General features: G+C 36.4%; 3 protein-coding genes across 8 annotated transcripts in view; 1 reads left to right on the forward strand and 2 right to left on the reverse strand.

The window, feature by feature from the left end:
- The window catches only part of LOC135686791 (uncharacterized), a 34,635-nt gene extending 17,717 nt beyond the window's left edge, over positions 1 to 16,918 (reverse strand). For 2 of the 4 annotated variants that reach the window (XM_089110507.1, XM_089110508.1), the window contains exon 1: positions 983 to 1,863. The gene's annotated coding sequence lies outside the window, so the exon portion shown is untranslated. Of the gene's footprint in view, positions 1 to 606; positions 963 to 982; positions 1,864 to 14,181 lie in introns of those variants that run through there. The other 2 variants (XM_089110506.1, XM_065203130.2) reach the window with 2 other exon arrangements.
- LOC135686782 (uncharacterized) lies at positions 2,341 to 5,255 on the reverse strand. The gene has a single exon (XM_065203117.2). The coding sequence runs from the start codon at positions 4,690 to 4,692 to the stop codon at positions 3,136 to 3,138; it is 1,557 nt and encodes a 518-aa protein (XP_065059189.2). The 5' UTR covers positions 4,693 to 5,255; the 3' UTR covers positions 2,341 to 3,135.
- Positions 5,530 to 13,043, forward strand: LOC135686769 (protein FAM161B). Of its 3 annotated transcripts, none has more exons than XM_065203096.2 (5): positions 5,530 to 5,637; positions 6,613 to 7,229; positions 7,443 to 8,568; positions 10,025 to 10,231; positions 11,728 to 13,043. In XM_065203096.2, exons 2-5 carry the CDS (start codon positions 6,629 to 6,631, stop codon positions 12,086 to 12,088), a joined length of 2,295 nt encoding a protein of 764 aa, XP_065059168.2. In that variant the 5' UTR covers positions 5,530 to 5,637; positions 6,613 to 6,628; the 3' UTR covers positions 12,089 to 13,043. The 3 variants fall into 3 exon arrangements, with proteins under 3 accessions (XP_065059168.2, XP_065059177.2, XP_088966631.1); XM_065203105.2 differs by having other exon boundaries at positions 5,541 to 5,606; XM_089110505.1 differs by having other exon boundaries at positions 5,601 to 5,739.
- Positions 16,919 to 16,938: the final 20 nt, after the last annotated feature.

Consider the following 16,938-nt stretch of genomic DNA (forward strand, 5'->3'; position numbering starts at 1 on the left):
AGTGCAAGCTAGAATGAGCAAGATATCCCATAGAATTCTGTCAAGGACCTTTATGACCGTCAGAAAATCAATAACTAAGAGAGTGTAAGCAGGAAGCATATTGCAGTTTAGTAGGCAACTACTGCAGCAAAATCAACAAGATCTGATTGACAGCGCAAAGTTAACTCTATTTACATTTGAAGTGTTGCTTCTCGATTGCTCCAGTATGTTTGCGGTAGAACTTACCATCGCCGGTTTGCACTAAAGTACCCTCTCGTGTTTAGAAAGCAATAAAATGACCAACTGATCAAGCACTGCATAGTTCGCTTTACATTAAGAGAATCAATGGCAGACGGTTTTATAAAACTCGGTTAGCCAACTTAAGTTCTTGGCATTGGCAGAAGCTGCTTATTTAACACTGCAATTTGGAAAGAGGCATCACTTAAATGTTACACTTCTGTGAAGAAATTCCTTTGCTGTTTTATTACAGACTTTGAAGTTTGCAAGGAAAATAAGAAATTTTGTACAAAGTATTAATAAAATGAAAAAATTTAGCTAGAAATTTGCGGCTCCTATTCAAGGATGAAATAAGCAATAAAAGATAAACGAATTTATAGCTATTCATACCCTGCTGTAAATACAGTACTATACTCGACCTTGTACTTGGATGCAAGGCTTCGTTATATTCAGGATTACGTAAGACGATAAATTTCACCAACAAAACATGCAACTCTTAAGACCAATATTATCGTCTGCTTTCAGAACTCTATACTTGTATACCAGAACTCCTTATAAGAGAAGAGATAATTATTCTTTATTCGTTGGTGAGAAAAAGCAGCTGTGTAATGAAATTGTTTACCGAAGAATTGGAAGCACAACTTTCCGGTAAATTAATTTATCTTGAAAATTTTCTAAATTTCATAAACACCCCGTTACAGGTGAACCGAATCCTGAAAGTAGCATCAACATTCTAAGAAAGTGTTGAAATCTTTTAAATACTTACAATTTCGCACATTCCCGATGGCATAACTATCTCATTTTCGTCAGTCAAAAGACAAATCTTGTTTGCATTTTGAGGCTTCCCTTCTTTTGCTGTATGTTTGCAAGTTGAAATGAAGAGTCTGCGCAATAACAGCATTTATATGGTCAAAAAGGTAGCGAAATTTGGCAAACAGCAGAGCCTACAAGTTAAATACATCACGAGGTTAAAGCAACATGGCTCTCTAAAATAGAATAGAGCGAGATAAGCATTCTCCAGTTGGAGGCGCACTGACCCTTTGTCGGCGACGTGTTATCTGCTGACTAGCGAACGCTGATTCACATATATCCCCCTATCAAGCGACTTTAGAAGATTTCTGCCTTATTAAAAATGGATGTTTCGACAAAGCTGTTCGTGGAACGTCCTCTCAGCTCAGATCGGCGAGAGAATCTAAAAAGGACGGTTCGACATGATTTGATTAAAACAAAATCAAATTTCATTCATTCCGTAGTGACTCATATTATCGATCGTCTTTAATGATCTACGCCAAAAAGTTTTCAGTCTCCTTTATTCATAAAAAGCGTACAAACTGTAGTTTTGTTTCATCGTCTTTCTGGATTTTGGGATTATGACATGACACATCTTAAGGCCTGGTTACACGAAAGAATATTCAACAGGAATAATGATATCATTCTTGCTTGTATTCCGATGAAGAATTTTTCAAAGAATAATCTCATCATCTTATTTTTCCATTGGTAGAATATTCTTGTCAAGAAATAATAAACTCTCTCTAACCTATATATATAGTGGACGCACCGTCGTTTCAAGTATGGGTGGTTGGTTAGGTCTACCTCAGGACAATATTCATAAGCTTTGAAAGCCTTCCCAAGAAATAGATAAGTTGGTCTCGAAAATCGCACTTTAATTTGTTTTCTATTGGCCTTCCTCGCGTTTATAGACCATACGATCGCCATGTTTACTGGGCTATATGAAAAGGAACGTACAACAACGTCTGGAACGTAATAAAAGCTACCCTAGCGAATCGGGGATACATTTTTTGGCAATTCTTTCCTGCAAGAATATTTTAACAACATCTTGAGGACATTCGCGGGGTCCATATTCACTCCTGTTGCTCAAATTGCATACCAAAGCACTGAAAAGTTCACATCCGTACACATCCGCATTTCTATTGTCTGAATATTCTTCAAGTCAGGATTAAAATCAAACTAGTCGGAATACAAGAAAGAATATTCAAAGAATAAATTATTGTGCGTAAGATAGTATTATTCTTGTTGAATATTCTTTCGTGTAGCGGGGCCTTTATGCAAGCTTTGAAAACAAAACATTAAAAGTTGAAGTTTCTTTGCATAAATATACTGCCTTTGATTTTCAGTGTCTGCATTCATTAAAAACTATTCACATTTAGTATACTTTTATAAATACATGTAATCGTTAAAAAAATAATTGTTAGGTTGTAATATATTCAGCTGATAATGTTAAAAATAAGTAGACTTTACCACTGGGTTAAACTAAAGAAACAATTAATGGAAATTGTTGTTAATCATATCAATTTTCTACCATCAACATTCCCTATTCTGTTTCAGGGAAGTCCTCGTTTGTCAGTTTGGAACATACAGGCTTTTCTACACCACTACACATTTATGTAAACTTATTGTTTATAAAAAACCTTTGACCAGATTTGCCTGCTTGAAAATGTGAAACTGTGTTAACTCTTTGAAATCGATTCTTCAGTACCACCACTGAATTTTTTTCAAATTAATTGAATTCTGCTTAGTTTTTTAGTTATGTAGCATAATAATCCTAATAGAAAACATTGGCTTGACATTTAAGTGAAATGTGCCACATTTATGCAGATTTTTAACATCAGAAGAGACCAGCTCTGTTTAAGTCCTTTCAAGTGTGATGAAACAATGCTTGGAAATTACATGAACAAGGTTTCTTCACTGGTTAGAAATTACTTGATCACTAAAAGTGACAGGGAACAAATCTAGGATTTTTGGAAAACTGGCAGTATTCTTAGCTACACCTACTATCAACATAATACAAACTTACAAATGACAAGAAATGCATGTGCACTTTCATACAGCTAACATAATATGTTATCATTTAAATAGAAAATTCTATCAAAACACTCTGTTATTGGTTTTGTATGCTCTTCACATTTGATCATACAAAAGAAATGACACTAGATTCCTTGGCAGTTGCAGCTTTTCAATTTTATTCATTGGTGTTTTGCACAGGATTGCCAATCTACATATGTGCTGCAAATTCAAAATTCTTTGCAACTGCCATATTCTGATCTGCCCATCACTGTATGCAGCTACAAGCTCTTGACAAGATTTTGCAAAAGCCACATCAAATACTGCCTGGGATAAAAGATCAGGAATCTCAGTAGAGGCATCAAGCCACTTACATAATCTCCCAGTGAATGGGTCAAGTATTAATATTCTTCCTTCAATTGTTCCAACAGCTAACATTGACCCATCCGGTGAGAAACTAGTACAACTTGAAAGCAGATTTTCCTCCTCTAAATCATAAGTAAAAGAACATATTGCATCACTTTTACTTAAACTGAATAATTTCAAAGGACCATATCTCCATACCACTGCAACCACATTGTTTTGAGTAGGATCAAAGTCAAAGTCACAAGGAGAGTTTAAAACATTCATACTGTTATTCTGATCTATTGATATACAGCGCTGCCCTGATTCTGAATCAATAAAGATGCAATGCCCATGACTTGATGAAATTCCAATTACTTCTGAGTTTGGGGAAAACCTACAGTTTGTGACAGCATCTGCAAATGAGGGGCACACAATTTGACAACTAACTCCCCATATGCATTTTATCTTATCATTTTTGAGAATATCCCACATACAGATTTCATGAACAGCCCTATCCCTGTATGAAGATAAAGACACTTTGCTGACAGAAACCAGTTTTGTGCCACAATTAGAGAAAATGGTACAGAGAACCCTGCCACAAAATGTTGTACCCCATTGGCCTCGAGGAGTGTATGCAAATTCTGAAAACCATATTTCACCATCCTCCTCACCACTAGAATCACATTCTAAAGCTATTGTTTCTTGATTATTATAACCATCCATGTCAGCATGATCATTTTCAGCATTTTCATATCCCTCTCCTGCATTAGTCTGGTCTTCCTCATCTACTACATCACTATCAGTACATTCTCTTCTCATTAATGTTAAGGAATTCCTCCCAGAATTCAAAATTGCAGTTATAATTTGGCCATCCGGGCTAAACTTGCAACATGGTTGGGGCGAATACGTAAATACAGAATGCGAGCATGACTCGAAAACGTACCCGCCACCATCTTCTGCTCTCCGGTACCCTTTCTTTATCAACCACAATGTAACAAACCCCGCTGTTGGAAGAGCGTTAGAAATTGCATGTTGGTGTAAAGCATCTTGTTGTATCACTTGGCGTTTGATAACCGATGTGCATGTGATTAAGCTATCGTTGTCAGGGCAGAAACTGCAGCCGTAGGCCGAAAGTGGCGACCCCTGATTAATTAATCGTAAGTCATCATTGCAATTACTTGCATTTAGTCTTGCAACTATGCTTGGAATATTAGATACTTCACTGCTCCTTGGAAACGGCTGCCAGCATCTAGCAGAAGTTTTTTGTGAGTTGACAGCGCAATTACCATTTTCTGTGACAGGACCATGACCAGTGCCTCCTATCCCCATGTTTTCGTCAACTGTAAGCCATTATGCATAAGCCTCTATTGCATGCGAACTCAAAACAAAAAACCCAGTTCGTTCCTCGTCGTTTCGTTACGCAAACGCTAGGAAAGTTCTTCTCAAAAAAACCTTTTTAGAAATAGCCCATTTTGCAAATATTTTTTTACATATTAAGCATGCAAAAGGTGGGAGCATCACACCCCTAGGAGCAAGGGTATGCAAACATATCGCTGCTGCCGTCATGTAGAAATTATCCAACTCTGGTATTACATCCATCAAAAGTATTATTTTATTTCCTTCACCCCAGTGAAATCCTGCCCTTACAGCCCTGGGTGTGATTATACATAGTAAAGAGACTAAACCACTGATCAGTGGTCTAAACACGGAACTCTGTGGAATATGTCAGTCAATAATAGTCAATAGAGTTTTGTCAATTTGCTCCCGTAGCTACGGAGGAGCCGCGCTCAAGCTAAAATAGAATAAAACATTGCGATTTATTCTGGTAAAATTACCATATTTGAATACAAAAGGTAGATTGAAGCATGCCGATTCCGATTCTGTGGTTTGTTTTAAGATATCAGTCTATTTCTTGAATTATTAGCGATTTCCCTATATGACCACTTTTTCCCCCATTTCATCCCGTTCGCTGCCAACATGATTGCGGTTTTCAATCCGTTCAATTAATTTATTGTGTCATTACCGGTTGGTATTGATTATTTCATATCGTGAATAAGTGTAAAAAATCAACTTTTATTAATCTCCCGTACCCACCCTTATACCACCCTTGCCCTAGCTAGAAATTCGGTCCAGCCACCCAAAACCGCTCCGCGTCCACCCGTCGTCTCGTTTCCATGGGTGAAAACAAACTTTCGAAATGGCGGTTAGAGTCGCCGACGGGCAGCTAAGAAGAAGAAGAATAGGTACATAACATGTTGGTTTATAATTTCAAAGGTAACATGCAAATACATTAAACATATTATTGCGATCAATCCTACTTCTTCTGGTGTTCCTCCAGTTATTCAATATGAATTAACAAGACTGATCAAACCGCCGGTATTACTCTAATTTTTAGGCCGATTCTCATCATGATTGTAATTTTCTTGTGAAGACAACCTTCCTGTCGTCAGTTCTTCTCGATTCTTATTGTTAAATAGTAAATAGTACAACAAGTTACATAATTCTTTCGGTTCTTGAGTGTTTGATTCTTCACCTTCGGCGTAACGTCTTTTTAATCGAATTTACATGTCAACAAGCATCAAGCTACATATACATCAAATATCAAATTATCAAACTTTTTATTGTCTTATTGGCCCAATCCAGATCTGAAAGAATATTACAAGATAATAACACATGTAAAAAAGCAGTTAACTTCACCAAAAATTGGAGGAGAGATACCTACATACATCCTTCTTTATCAAACCACTTTAGAAGGTCTAAAATTTGCAAAGACAAAGTCAAAACAACAATATTTTATTAGCAATAATTCAGGTTTTTCATTGTCTGTACTGATCACTTTGCTATAGGTTTAACTGGTCTTGTCATATGTGGGATATTCTGTGATGAACGTTTGGATTTTATGCTCTAAGTTTTAAATTCTTTAAAAATACTTTTATGATATAATCACTGAACTACTCATTGGAAAGCAATTTTTAGAAGACTGATAGTTTTTCAAATACATTTCCAAAGAAACCAGTTGGGATATTGTTCTCTCAATCATTAAGTTCATGCTGATTGTAGACATTAAACTCTTTCACTTATGGTCAGAGAATTATATTGACAACAACACATTTAGTCTCCATTGATGTGCATATTTAACTAATATATTTTTTGTGTTTTGGATTCTTTATAATCTACCCATTGTCTTCAGTGCCGCCTTTGCATTATTATGATGTTTACACATAAAATATTTTCTGTTTTCACTTTTAGATTGATCTCAGGAAACATGACAACTTCTAGCAGCCATTTTTTGACAACATTCAAGAATAGTTGTGTTGCCAGACCAAGGCACCCTGATACAAGATTACCTGTGACTTCAAATGAGGCAGTAAATGAAGATAATGGCTCTATAGGGACTAGTTATCAGAGCAAACAAGATAAATTGGCACAGAGCCTTTTAGAAATTAAACTAGATGAAGAGTTAGAAAGAAACAGATTAGACTGTAATGCATTGAATGGTAATGCTTTGGATGAAAGCTCAACAACTGATAAAGGAAAAAGTAACTTAGTGAGTTATGACCAGGACCTCTCAAACTTATTGCAAGATGATGACAAATTTTATAAGCACCTAAAAGCTCTCCGCCATGAAAACAAAAGAACACTGAAAATGATGGAAAAATATTATTACACCAGACCACGAGAGAAGACACCACAATCAGCAAAAGATTTGATCACCAAAATGAAGCAAGAAGCTGATTCAGAAGAAAGTCATTTATTTGTCCATAAAGTATATGATTCAATAACAAATTCCAACCAGGAAGATAATGATTCAAATCAAGAAGATCTGGAGGTTGCAGAAGATCAAGCACATGATTTTACTGCATCAGGTACTGACTTTTTTGTCAACATTTTCTTCAATTATGTGATGTTTCAGGAGATTATTTTTTAGTTTAAAAAACATGCAGCAAATTATTTTATGTCTTCTTTTCATGGGGAGTATTGTTTTTATTTAATGGATGTTTGCTGATTCGATTCATTATTGGTGATATATTCTTCAAATTTTCTTGCCGTGAATAGCTGCCTTCAATTCTATCTTTCAGAGCAAATGAATGATTTAAGTTCATCAGAATCAGAAGAAGACCCTCGAAAACAGTGGCCTAGGCATTATACTGAAAATATTCTTCCTGATGATTCTGAAGAGAACTTCAGGGGTAGAGAATTCTCCTATGATGTCATTGATAATATGTGGGAAAATTTCTCAGTGGAAGATTATGCTCCTGTTGAAAGGAGCATCAAAGATAACACCCCTAAAAATGCAAAATGGACTCCATCAATAACCATCCCAAAGCCATTTCAAATGACTCTAAGAGAAGCATATAAAGCCAAGATCAAATCGAAAAGAAAAGAAAAATTGGAGCAAGAATTGTTGGAAAAAAGATTGGCAGAAGAAGCAGAATTGAATAAGAAGTTTAAAGCAAAGCCATTACCAGCAAGTACATTTATGAACCTTTATGCTGAAAAGAAAGTTATTGAAGAACAGAAGCGAGAGTACAAGAGGTCTCTAAACAAGGCAATTTTAGAAGCAACACAAAAGCCATTTAGTTTTGTTAAGCGAGAGGAGGAGAAAAACGAGCTACGACGAAGCCTGTCTCTAGAGCGTATGAATAGACAACTTTCTAATGAAGATTCAAAAAGTTTCAAAGCAGCCCCTTATCCTGAAAAGTTGTTCAACCTTTCTCTAGAAGACAGGATTGCTGAGCAGGAGGAGTATCGTAAAATTAAAATGAAGATGAGAGCTCAAGAGATGATGGCCAGCGCTTCATTGCCACCAAATATGCAGGCAAGAGGCCAGAGATATAAATTCAATAAACATTATACAAAACTTCAAGAAAAGGGAAGCAAGCCTCCGAAAGGTGCAGATTTTAAACCTAGAATAAACCATGATATTCCTGATTATGAGGAAATGCACCAAAAACTCGAAGCTGAGCTGGCGAGAAAAAGAAGAGAACAATCACTAACGATTTGCGAACCATTTAACTTTCAGACATCCAAAGTGCCCACACGGAGGTCACGTCAAATGGAAAGCTGGACCACTGAGACACAACGACGAAGAAGTCACTCATATGAACGATCCAGGGAGAGCAGCCTTGAACGTCCTCAGAGTAGCAGCGACAGCCTGCAGAAGAGTCGCACTAGTTTAACTCAAGAAGAGGCTCCACCATTTGCGTAAGTCGGTTGGCATAGTCGATATCACCATTTCCAAGTTGTAGAACGTAATCAATCATATTCAATCAATCTTAATTGAAATCTAATAAAACCAGCTACATCAGGTTGTTTCGCTTTTTACACTATCCTCGATGATTGAGTAAGAATTCGAATCAAAGAATTTGAACCATCTCTAACAGTAACATGCCCCATCCGGGGAAAAGCATTCAAACATAAATTCGTGAAAGCTCGTAAGTTAAAAAACCTCGAAATAGTACAATAAAAGTTATTGCATACTGATAAATAAACATCTACTGTTTTAGCCATAGTCAATATCATTTGTAGCCTTTATATCACTACTCAGTGACGGGGTAAAGCTGTTTCTTGGCCCAACGTAATCAGGATTTCAAATCTCGGATTCCTTCTGCTTGAAGAACAATGCAAATCAGAGTCTCTTCTGCTTTAAGATTCGTGTAGGTATCAGTGTTTACCTATTGAAAGTGCTCCTCGTCGTATTGAGACTTTATTTGTTGTAGATTTAATGTAATAGCTTGACTTGATGTCATTACCCTGTCGCATTTGCGCGTCATTTTAATTGAACATGACAGAACTGATTGTTTCAAAGTAGCACGATAATACATAATTTAATAGTCCGACAGTAATCTGATTTCCATCTTAGCAATTTGAACGATCTAGTTTCATAAACTTGTCTAACATTATATTCAATTACGCGATTTATTTCTCGATATTTACACGTATTTTTTTGCAACGGAAATCAATCATTTGGCAAATGTATTAGTAAGTTTTCAGGGTTAGATTATGTTTTATGAGCACTTCTAAACGGGATTATTGACTCACGCCCAAAACTATGTGATCTGGCGGTTTTTATAACTTATGTAACTTGTTCCGTTTTCTATTATAAATTTAAAAGTTGTTCAAGTCTTTGAATCTTTAACCAAGAAATTGTTCAATCAACCGTAGCTTTTGTAGCCCAGGATCTCTAACTCTGGCATTCAATCTTTTGGTGGTACAAAACTTATAAATGCCTTTGAAAAAATCAAACATTTAGTAAACTAAAGCTTTTCGTCTGAAACTCTTCAGAGTTTGAAACGTCAGAACATAGATCGAAAACTCTACGCTAGGAAATAAATATACCCAGTTGTGGTTCGAAATAGGCCAATTAGAAACACGAGCACATGACTGTACAGGTTGACCAATCAGTGCCGCTTGCCTATTGAGAATGTTACCAATGGAGTCCTAAGGTGAAAACGAACTCCTTTTGTCTACACAGTAGCGGTTTTTTCGTGCTTATGTAGATAGATTCTAAAACTGCTAGGTGGAACGACGATCGGGCTTCACCAATAATCCGAAACATGTCGCCTTTATAGTTTTTTGCACAACTCTGGCATTCTTTGATCATGGCACTTTATAAGGCTAGAATGAAAAATACATTTGGTTCTGTTTTCTTGAATTGTAGCATGACGGAGACAGCGAGGCTGAGGCATCTGCTGAGAAAAAGCTCAATCGAGAAGAAAGCGAAAGAAGAAGAGGATCGAAGGCAGAAGGCTGAACGCCGAAAAAGGCGGGAAAATCAACTTAAAAAAGAAGTGGCAAGAAAATCAATTGGCAACGATATGAGACACGTGCTGGAACGACAAAACAAGGAAACCATGATGCGTTTCAAGTACGTGTAAAAGTTTTTGTAACTGTAACAGAATAACCACAAACCCTTATTATTTGATTAATGATAGCAACTTGGCTATTTTTATTGGGTGGAGACTCGCGCTATCGATTACTTCATTTTGATGATTGAATGGTCGTTTTCGTTAATGTTGATCGGTAGGCAGGCCCATGACGATATAATTTAAAAATGGAAAATCTTTCTTTCAAAAAGAGTTCAAATTTTTATTTTCCAGTATGTTTAGTTCTCGATTGTTTTTATTAAAAACCGTAACAGTTGCCTTTTTTCGTCAAGGCTACCTGTTATTCTTTGTCGACCAGATAGGTTTCCTTTTTTGGCTGAAATATGTAAGGTTCAAGTATTAATTTTTGCTGTTTTCTTAACAAGACGTCTACACTTACGTGACAAAAGTATTAGGACGATCGCCTCGAAGCAAATGTAGTTAATCCTTTGCTCAAAGAACAACATAGAAAATCAGAGGAACGAGGTTGCTGGTAGAAATTTTGGATTGCAATTTTACCAGATTGTAAAAATAAACAAAAATTTAATAAATTGCAAAAAAGTAAACTTTTTAGATAAGTAGCATATGCTTTATTCTATATTTTGCCAGATGACCTCCAAGAATCTAAACAGCCGCCATTTGCATTGAAACTTACTGAAATAATTTTCCAACGAAATATCTTCGAATACAGGAGGATATCTCAACGAAATTTTAAAATAGCTTATTTTGGTCTTAGAAGATCCCATTTCTTGTATTTTTTAATGAAAACCAGTTGTTTTCAATTACATAAAGGCTTTGACTTTGACGGGGCTATTGAAAGACCATTATCTTATTGTTTTTGGAAATTTATTTCACAATTGCAACATAACAATGTTTAATGTCTTGCTTGAAAATAAATGGTTTTTGCAAAGAATCATTAGTTGTTTCTGTACTTGCCTGGGGACTTTCCACAAATAATTTAACAAAAAATTCAGCATTGATTGACTTCGCACACAACGCCAGTTTGCAGATGCTATTAGGCCCAACCAACAGTTCGGCCTTCCCTGGCCTACCATTCTTTTAATTTTAGTCGGCATTAATAACTTATTGTACTTGTAAATAACATGCGTTGCAGACTTGCTGCAACCAAACTTTCTTGTAGTTTCAGCAAACAAATGACTCTCTAGACCCAAATATTTTATTGCTTCTCGCTCTCTTTCTGGTCGTTTTTGTGTTTTCGGCATTGAAACTAAAACATTGATATTTTCCATTTTTCCCTGAAATTTTGTTCCTTTTCTATCATAGAAAGGTAGGAAATAAATTGAATTTGTTAGGAATTGCGTTTTTGCTGACGCCATTTCTAGAATCCAGCCAAAACAGCAAGATTTGTTCAATCAATGTTAGAATGCTAGTTTTGGAGCCGCCATTTTGTTTTTCATCGTCCCAATACTTTTGTCACGTAAGTGTATATGGATTGCTTCATCTTACTTTGAAACCAATTTTTTATTATCTATCACAGAGAGTCTGAAATTGAGAGGAAGAAAGCTTACAAGCAGTATCTGAGGGATATACAGGCAAAAGTAGAGCAACGACCCTTGCTATTTGAGCAAGAATCACAGACCAACGCGAAGAGACTAGCGCAAAGAAAATACAAACAAATTCTGCAAGACGCTGGTTTGGATGATGACGTAGTTGAAGGCCTGGTAAACAGTGACGGTAAAATGATAGATGCTGAATCCGACGACGACACGGATGAGCTTTTTGCTGAAAGTGATGAGGCCGACCAATCACTGAGAAGCGAAAATTATCCAAGATCAAGAGACCCCGAACAAGATGAACCGCTTTCGGAAACAGAAGAAGCCGATGCCGATACAGCATAAGGATCCTTAAGATAAGAAACGCTAAAGTTACGCGTAGTAAGGCATGTGATGATTTCTCTCTATGACGTTACGATTCCACTAACCAGCCTAAAGCATTAGACGGATAATGCTGGAAAATATGGGTGTTTTTATATAGGGATAAAGATAAGATGTAAAATTACAACTTATATGGAAAATTACAACTTATGCGTTGTTGACAACTCGTGAGCTATGCAAGCACGTAGCAATCGTGTATGTGGGGATGTAACACCTGTATGCTATACATTTTGGTACGAATTTATCCCGTCCGAGCATCCTTTTCTAAGCAAATAACGCGTGGGCCTTTGAGATCCGGTTCTAGTTTCATGTTTACAATACAGAGTGCTGCAACCACAGACACAATTTATAGCAATAATAAAATAATTCCAAACCCCACGTTCCTTCTTTTCAACGTTCCAGTCCTAATTTCAACCACCATGCAAGCACTGTACTTATAGAACGTAGCATAATGTATCGTGGAAAAGTTGTAAATCAATTTATCGTTATCATTGCACCACTCTCAACAGTTCGGTTTCTGTCCTGTTTACAACCATTAAGAACTAAACCCTTGCTCTAGATAACCTGCAAGTATGTTTTTCGAAGGTAACGTTTATTCGTAAAAATATTTTCAGAATAGACCGACAATGTGAAGTAGTGAAACATCAAATCATACATGAAGTAGCTCGTACAAAAATGGAACTTTGGCAAATTTCAACGAACAATATTGAGGCTAGATATTGAAAAATTAAGTTTTGTGATTCCACTTTTGCCATAACAAAAGCAGTTAAACTGGAAACGTAGATATTATTAACTCTGGATCTGGTCAAACTAGGCTAGGTACACTTGAAATAGGCAAAAAATAAAAAGTGCCTGTAAGTAAAAGTAAATACTGGCATAATATATAAAAGCAAATTGTTATAAAGAAAAGTGCTAAAAGTTATAAAGAAAAAACAAACGGCTTACATGGGCGAGGCATTGAATCTCCAAAAAGATCTGTCTTTATTGCATGATTTTATTAAAGTAATTTCTTGATAAGAACAGACATAAGCGGACGTTCTTGACAGATTGTGCTATTGTATCAATATGATCTTAGCCATACTCCTTGTTTCTTCATTTCATTCTTTTAAGAACTGTCGTGGGAAATCCATTTAAACTTTTAATTAAATATTCTAGCAAACTGGCTGTTCATCACTTCATCTCTTTATCCTATTCCCACCTGGCACATGGCGGAATGGAAGCCAAGCAGATTTTCTGCATGAAATAATCAATGTATTGCCTATATTTGATAGGCTGTAAGACCGTGATACTAATCTTAGGGTTTACTTGTCCTATTTCATTAGGCCAGACATTCATAACGGTAATACAATTTACTAGCATCTTAATCCAAGTCAAACTTTAGTTTATAAAGATAAAGTCTTTGGTGATCCTACAGTTAGCTTGTTGCACAAAATTAAGGCATTCTTGGTTAAATTTGAAGTTCCAGGTTGATATTCCAACAAGCGATGTTAACCAGCTCTTCTTTTTCCAAAGGAGGTAACTTTTGTCACTGCTGCAAGTTTACAGTCAGTTAAATTAGCCACAGATAGACAGACAGACAGACCAAACGGTTAGCTCATCATCCATTCGGGCTACAACAAGCATCGGAACCTGGGAACAAGGTTCCTTGGAAATCTTCAGAGATGGCAGAAAAATCTTCACTAAGGTATACCTGCGAAATTTTACAAAAAATCTGAAGCAGGCTCACGTAATTATTTACTTGCAACATCTTTTGCAATGAAGTTTTGCGAACGCTTCCCCCCCTCCCCCCCAATAGCAAAAAGTCTCTCTGAAAAAGTGCGTTTTCTTGCGTTCAAAAGGGTGTTGACCCCCATTTTTCCATCGCTTGACTCGCCTTTGCCCCCAGTTTTACCACCCTGGCTACGCTACTGGTTTACTGCTTGCATCGGTTCTCTCCTCACAAAAAACTTTTGACGAAGGTCGACAAACCTTGTAAATGTTGGCATAAAGAAGAAAGCTGGAAAACAATCATTTAAAAAAGGTCTACATTAATTACGGTGAATCAAAATGGAACTTACCCTTCGAAGCAAAGTCCGAATGTTGTCATATGAAAAAGTATCTAGATTGTGATATTGCCAGAGAGTTCGATGCAGTATCATCATGCTGTGAAGAGGCTGTAGCAGTAGCATCAAGAGATCGTCAAGATACCAGCTGCGATGCTAAGCATGATGACGATGATTGTTCTCTCTGTTAGCAGAGAACTATTCTAATTGCATCCACAACACTTGAGTCTTTATATAGCATGACAAACAATCGGTACAAAATTACCAACACTGAAATAAATCCACTTACATATATACTCAAGTCGTCAAAGTAATTTTATATCTTGACCTTGAAGTTAATTATATCTTGATCTCAAACTTAATTTTCGTCAATTTTTTAAGTTTCTGGTAAACACAATTTAGAATATCTTGCACGGAACTCTGGCAAAATTAACTGTTGTGTGAAATTATAATAATTTTGAAAGCAAGATTTCATTGTAACAAAAATGAATAGTGATTCTAGCATCCTTTGTCTAGTCTAATTTAAGCAAACCTACATTTTTGATCATCTCAATTTTCTGTTTATTGGAAGTACAACCATTTGAACTTTTTTTAATTCTTTGTGAAGGACGACGCGCTTTCAGTTCATGGGGACCTGCAAAGGCCCACTTATTTAGGACACTGAAGTACTGGTGCGAAATAAAACATGATTGATAAATTTTGAATATCTATGAGTTTTGCGTGGGCTGAAAAGATGAAGTTGTGACCGCGTCAAAACTTCGCCAAAGTGCGCCAATTCAACACTTCACTAAGTATTGAAGTAATTAAACTGTTGTGGATTTGCGTCTTTACGTGTCATGTTCTGACCTCTAAAAACAGGTCATAGCCAGTTAAAACACCTAATGAAGACACAACCACAGAATCACAACCTTCTTTTTGTACTCAGCTCGAATTCGTTTTATCCTGGTTTGTAGCTCCAAATTAAATTTCAGCCTATGAAATCGCAAAAATGGCTCGTTTTCCTCTATCATCGGCGAAGTTCGATGGATTTCTGAAGCATATTGCATTTATTTCAAATTATGCTCGACAAAAATTCAACAACACAATCTCAACTTTTCACGCCTCTAATCACCAGAGACTTTACTAGCTAATTTTTTCACTATGCTCATTATATACACATAGAACTGTTTTTAAGGCATTACGTTAATATCTCGGTTGCTTGATAACTAAACTCTTGCTTGTATCACATTTCAGGGGCATCTGTTGGAGTGTGGAGATATTTGCAAAGGCCTTTTCTGGCAACTTACTGGTTGCAAAAAAATTCCCCTAAAATTTGTGACTGACTCCTTTCTTTCACAAATGCACATTTTTTCCTAGGGCCAAAAATGTCAACTTTCTAACCGTTCTGTTTAAAGATGAGTACATTCTTTAGATTGCACTAGAAAAAGTTTTCTAGACAGGGGAGAAAAGTAAGAACGAACTTAAAAAAATCTAAATAGTGAATCTCATACTTCGAAACGGGCTTTATTGCTTACGTATGCTCAGAAATTGAAAATTTTGATAATGACATACATTTGCCTTTTTAATTGTAAACAGGGCATTGGAAATGAACGATCTACTCCTGTAGTGAATTCTCAGTCCACCTTCTTAAAAACTTAAACACTCGACATGTGAGCCTTACAGCTTACCAAGGGGAATACTCGCTCGGTTTTCATACACTCTGTACACAGTTTTGCTCTTCAAACCCGCCACGGTTTGTGCCTCGCTATGTCAAGTAGACGAAAGGTTTAAAATGAGTCACTGTATAGTACTTGAAATAAGTATGAAACAGATTATCCCAAAGACACAAAAACATAGCTGTAAAAGCTTAGGACCTCCTTTTTTCAAAAAGAATAATGGGCGACCAGACACTACCGTCTGTTTTTGGCCTTATTTTCGAATTTCTCTTATAAGAACAAGGTCTTAACTGACTTCAGGTCAAACAAAGTCTCAAATTCCAGACGTTTGGGAAACGCTTGTAGAAGAAGCCAGATTTCACCACCCAGATTTCAGGATGACTGGCTTCACAGTACAATAACCACGTTTGGTGAATAACACCTGCGCTCAAACGGATAATCTTCTCAGTGACATATCAAGTTGTTATGAACAAATTGAATTTCATTTCCATACACAGATTACGAAAAAAATCCCGATCTAATGAGCCTCTCTGTGCAATGATATGCTTTTAGCACCTGGTAAGTTTGATGACTGTCCTAAGACCCTTACACGACGTCGTTAAGCTTATTGCAACTTTTTTATTCAAAAATTTGTTGAATACCACGAATTCAAAAAATTACAATCTAGATATTTCAAAGATATTTTAAAAGCCATACGAAAGATCCTTTACATTCCGATGGCGATGGGCCTTGTTATGAGTTCGTGAGTTAATGTAAAAAGTGGCCAACGAAACAGTGCAACTAACGATTGAATGAAAACATGAATCAACGAGTACTTTTAACGTTCAAGTGACTTTTAAAGACGCGCTGAGTGGTAGAAATTTGGCTTTGATTCTTCACTTAAGACACAGTTCTAAAAATACTCTATAAAAGCAATTACATTCCACGCTCTCCCCAGGTGTATGTGCCATCAAAGTTAAAAGAGCAACAGAGGAACTAGACATACCTTGAAAAGTATACCATGCACTTGAAGAAAAGAGAACGATCAGAGATGTCTTACAACGATCAACATAAGCTAATTAAACAGCCAAAAAAACATGGCAATCATCCGCTCAAAGATCGCGAAAAGGGCCAACGA

The sequence above is a fragment of the Rhopilema esculentum genome, chromosome 10 (assembly GCF_057945365.1).
Source record: "Rhopilema esculentum isolate cy_ngs chromosome 10, ASM5794536v1, whole genome shotgun sequence".
NCBI classification, from domain to species: domain Eukaryota; kingdom Metazoa; phylum Cnidaria; class Scyphozoa; order Rhizostomeae; family Rhizostomatidae; genus Rhopilema; species Rhopilema esculentum.

Excerpts from the sequence above, each read along its gene's own strand:
- LOC135686782 (XM_065203117.2), bottom strand. The coding sequence starts at position 4,692 with ATGGGGATAGGAGGCACTGGTCATGGTCCTGTCACAGAAAATGGTAAT.
- LOC135686769 (XM_065203096.2), top strand. The coding sequence starts at position 6,629 with ATGACAACTTCTAGCAGCCATTTTTTGACAACATTCAAGAATAGTTGT. Across the intron at positions 7,230-7,442 it reads ACATGATTTTACTGCATCAG|AGCAAATGAATGATTTAAGT; the intron begins GTACTGACTTTT and ends TCTATCTTTCAG. Across the intron at positions 8,569-10,024 it reads GAAGAGGCTCCACCATTTGC|CATGACGGAGACAGCGAGGC; the intron begins GTAAGTCGGTTG and ends CTTGAATTGTAG.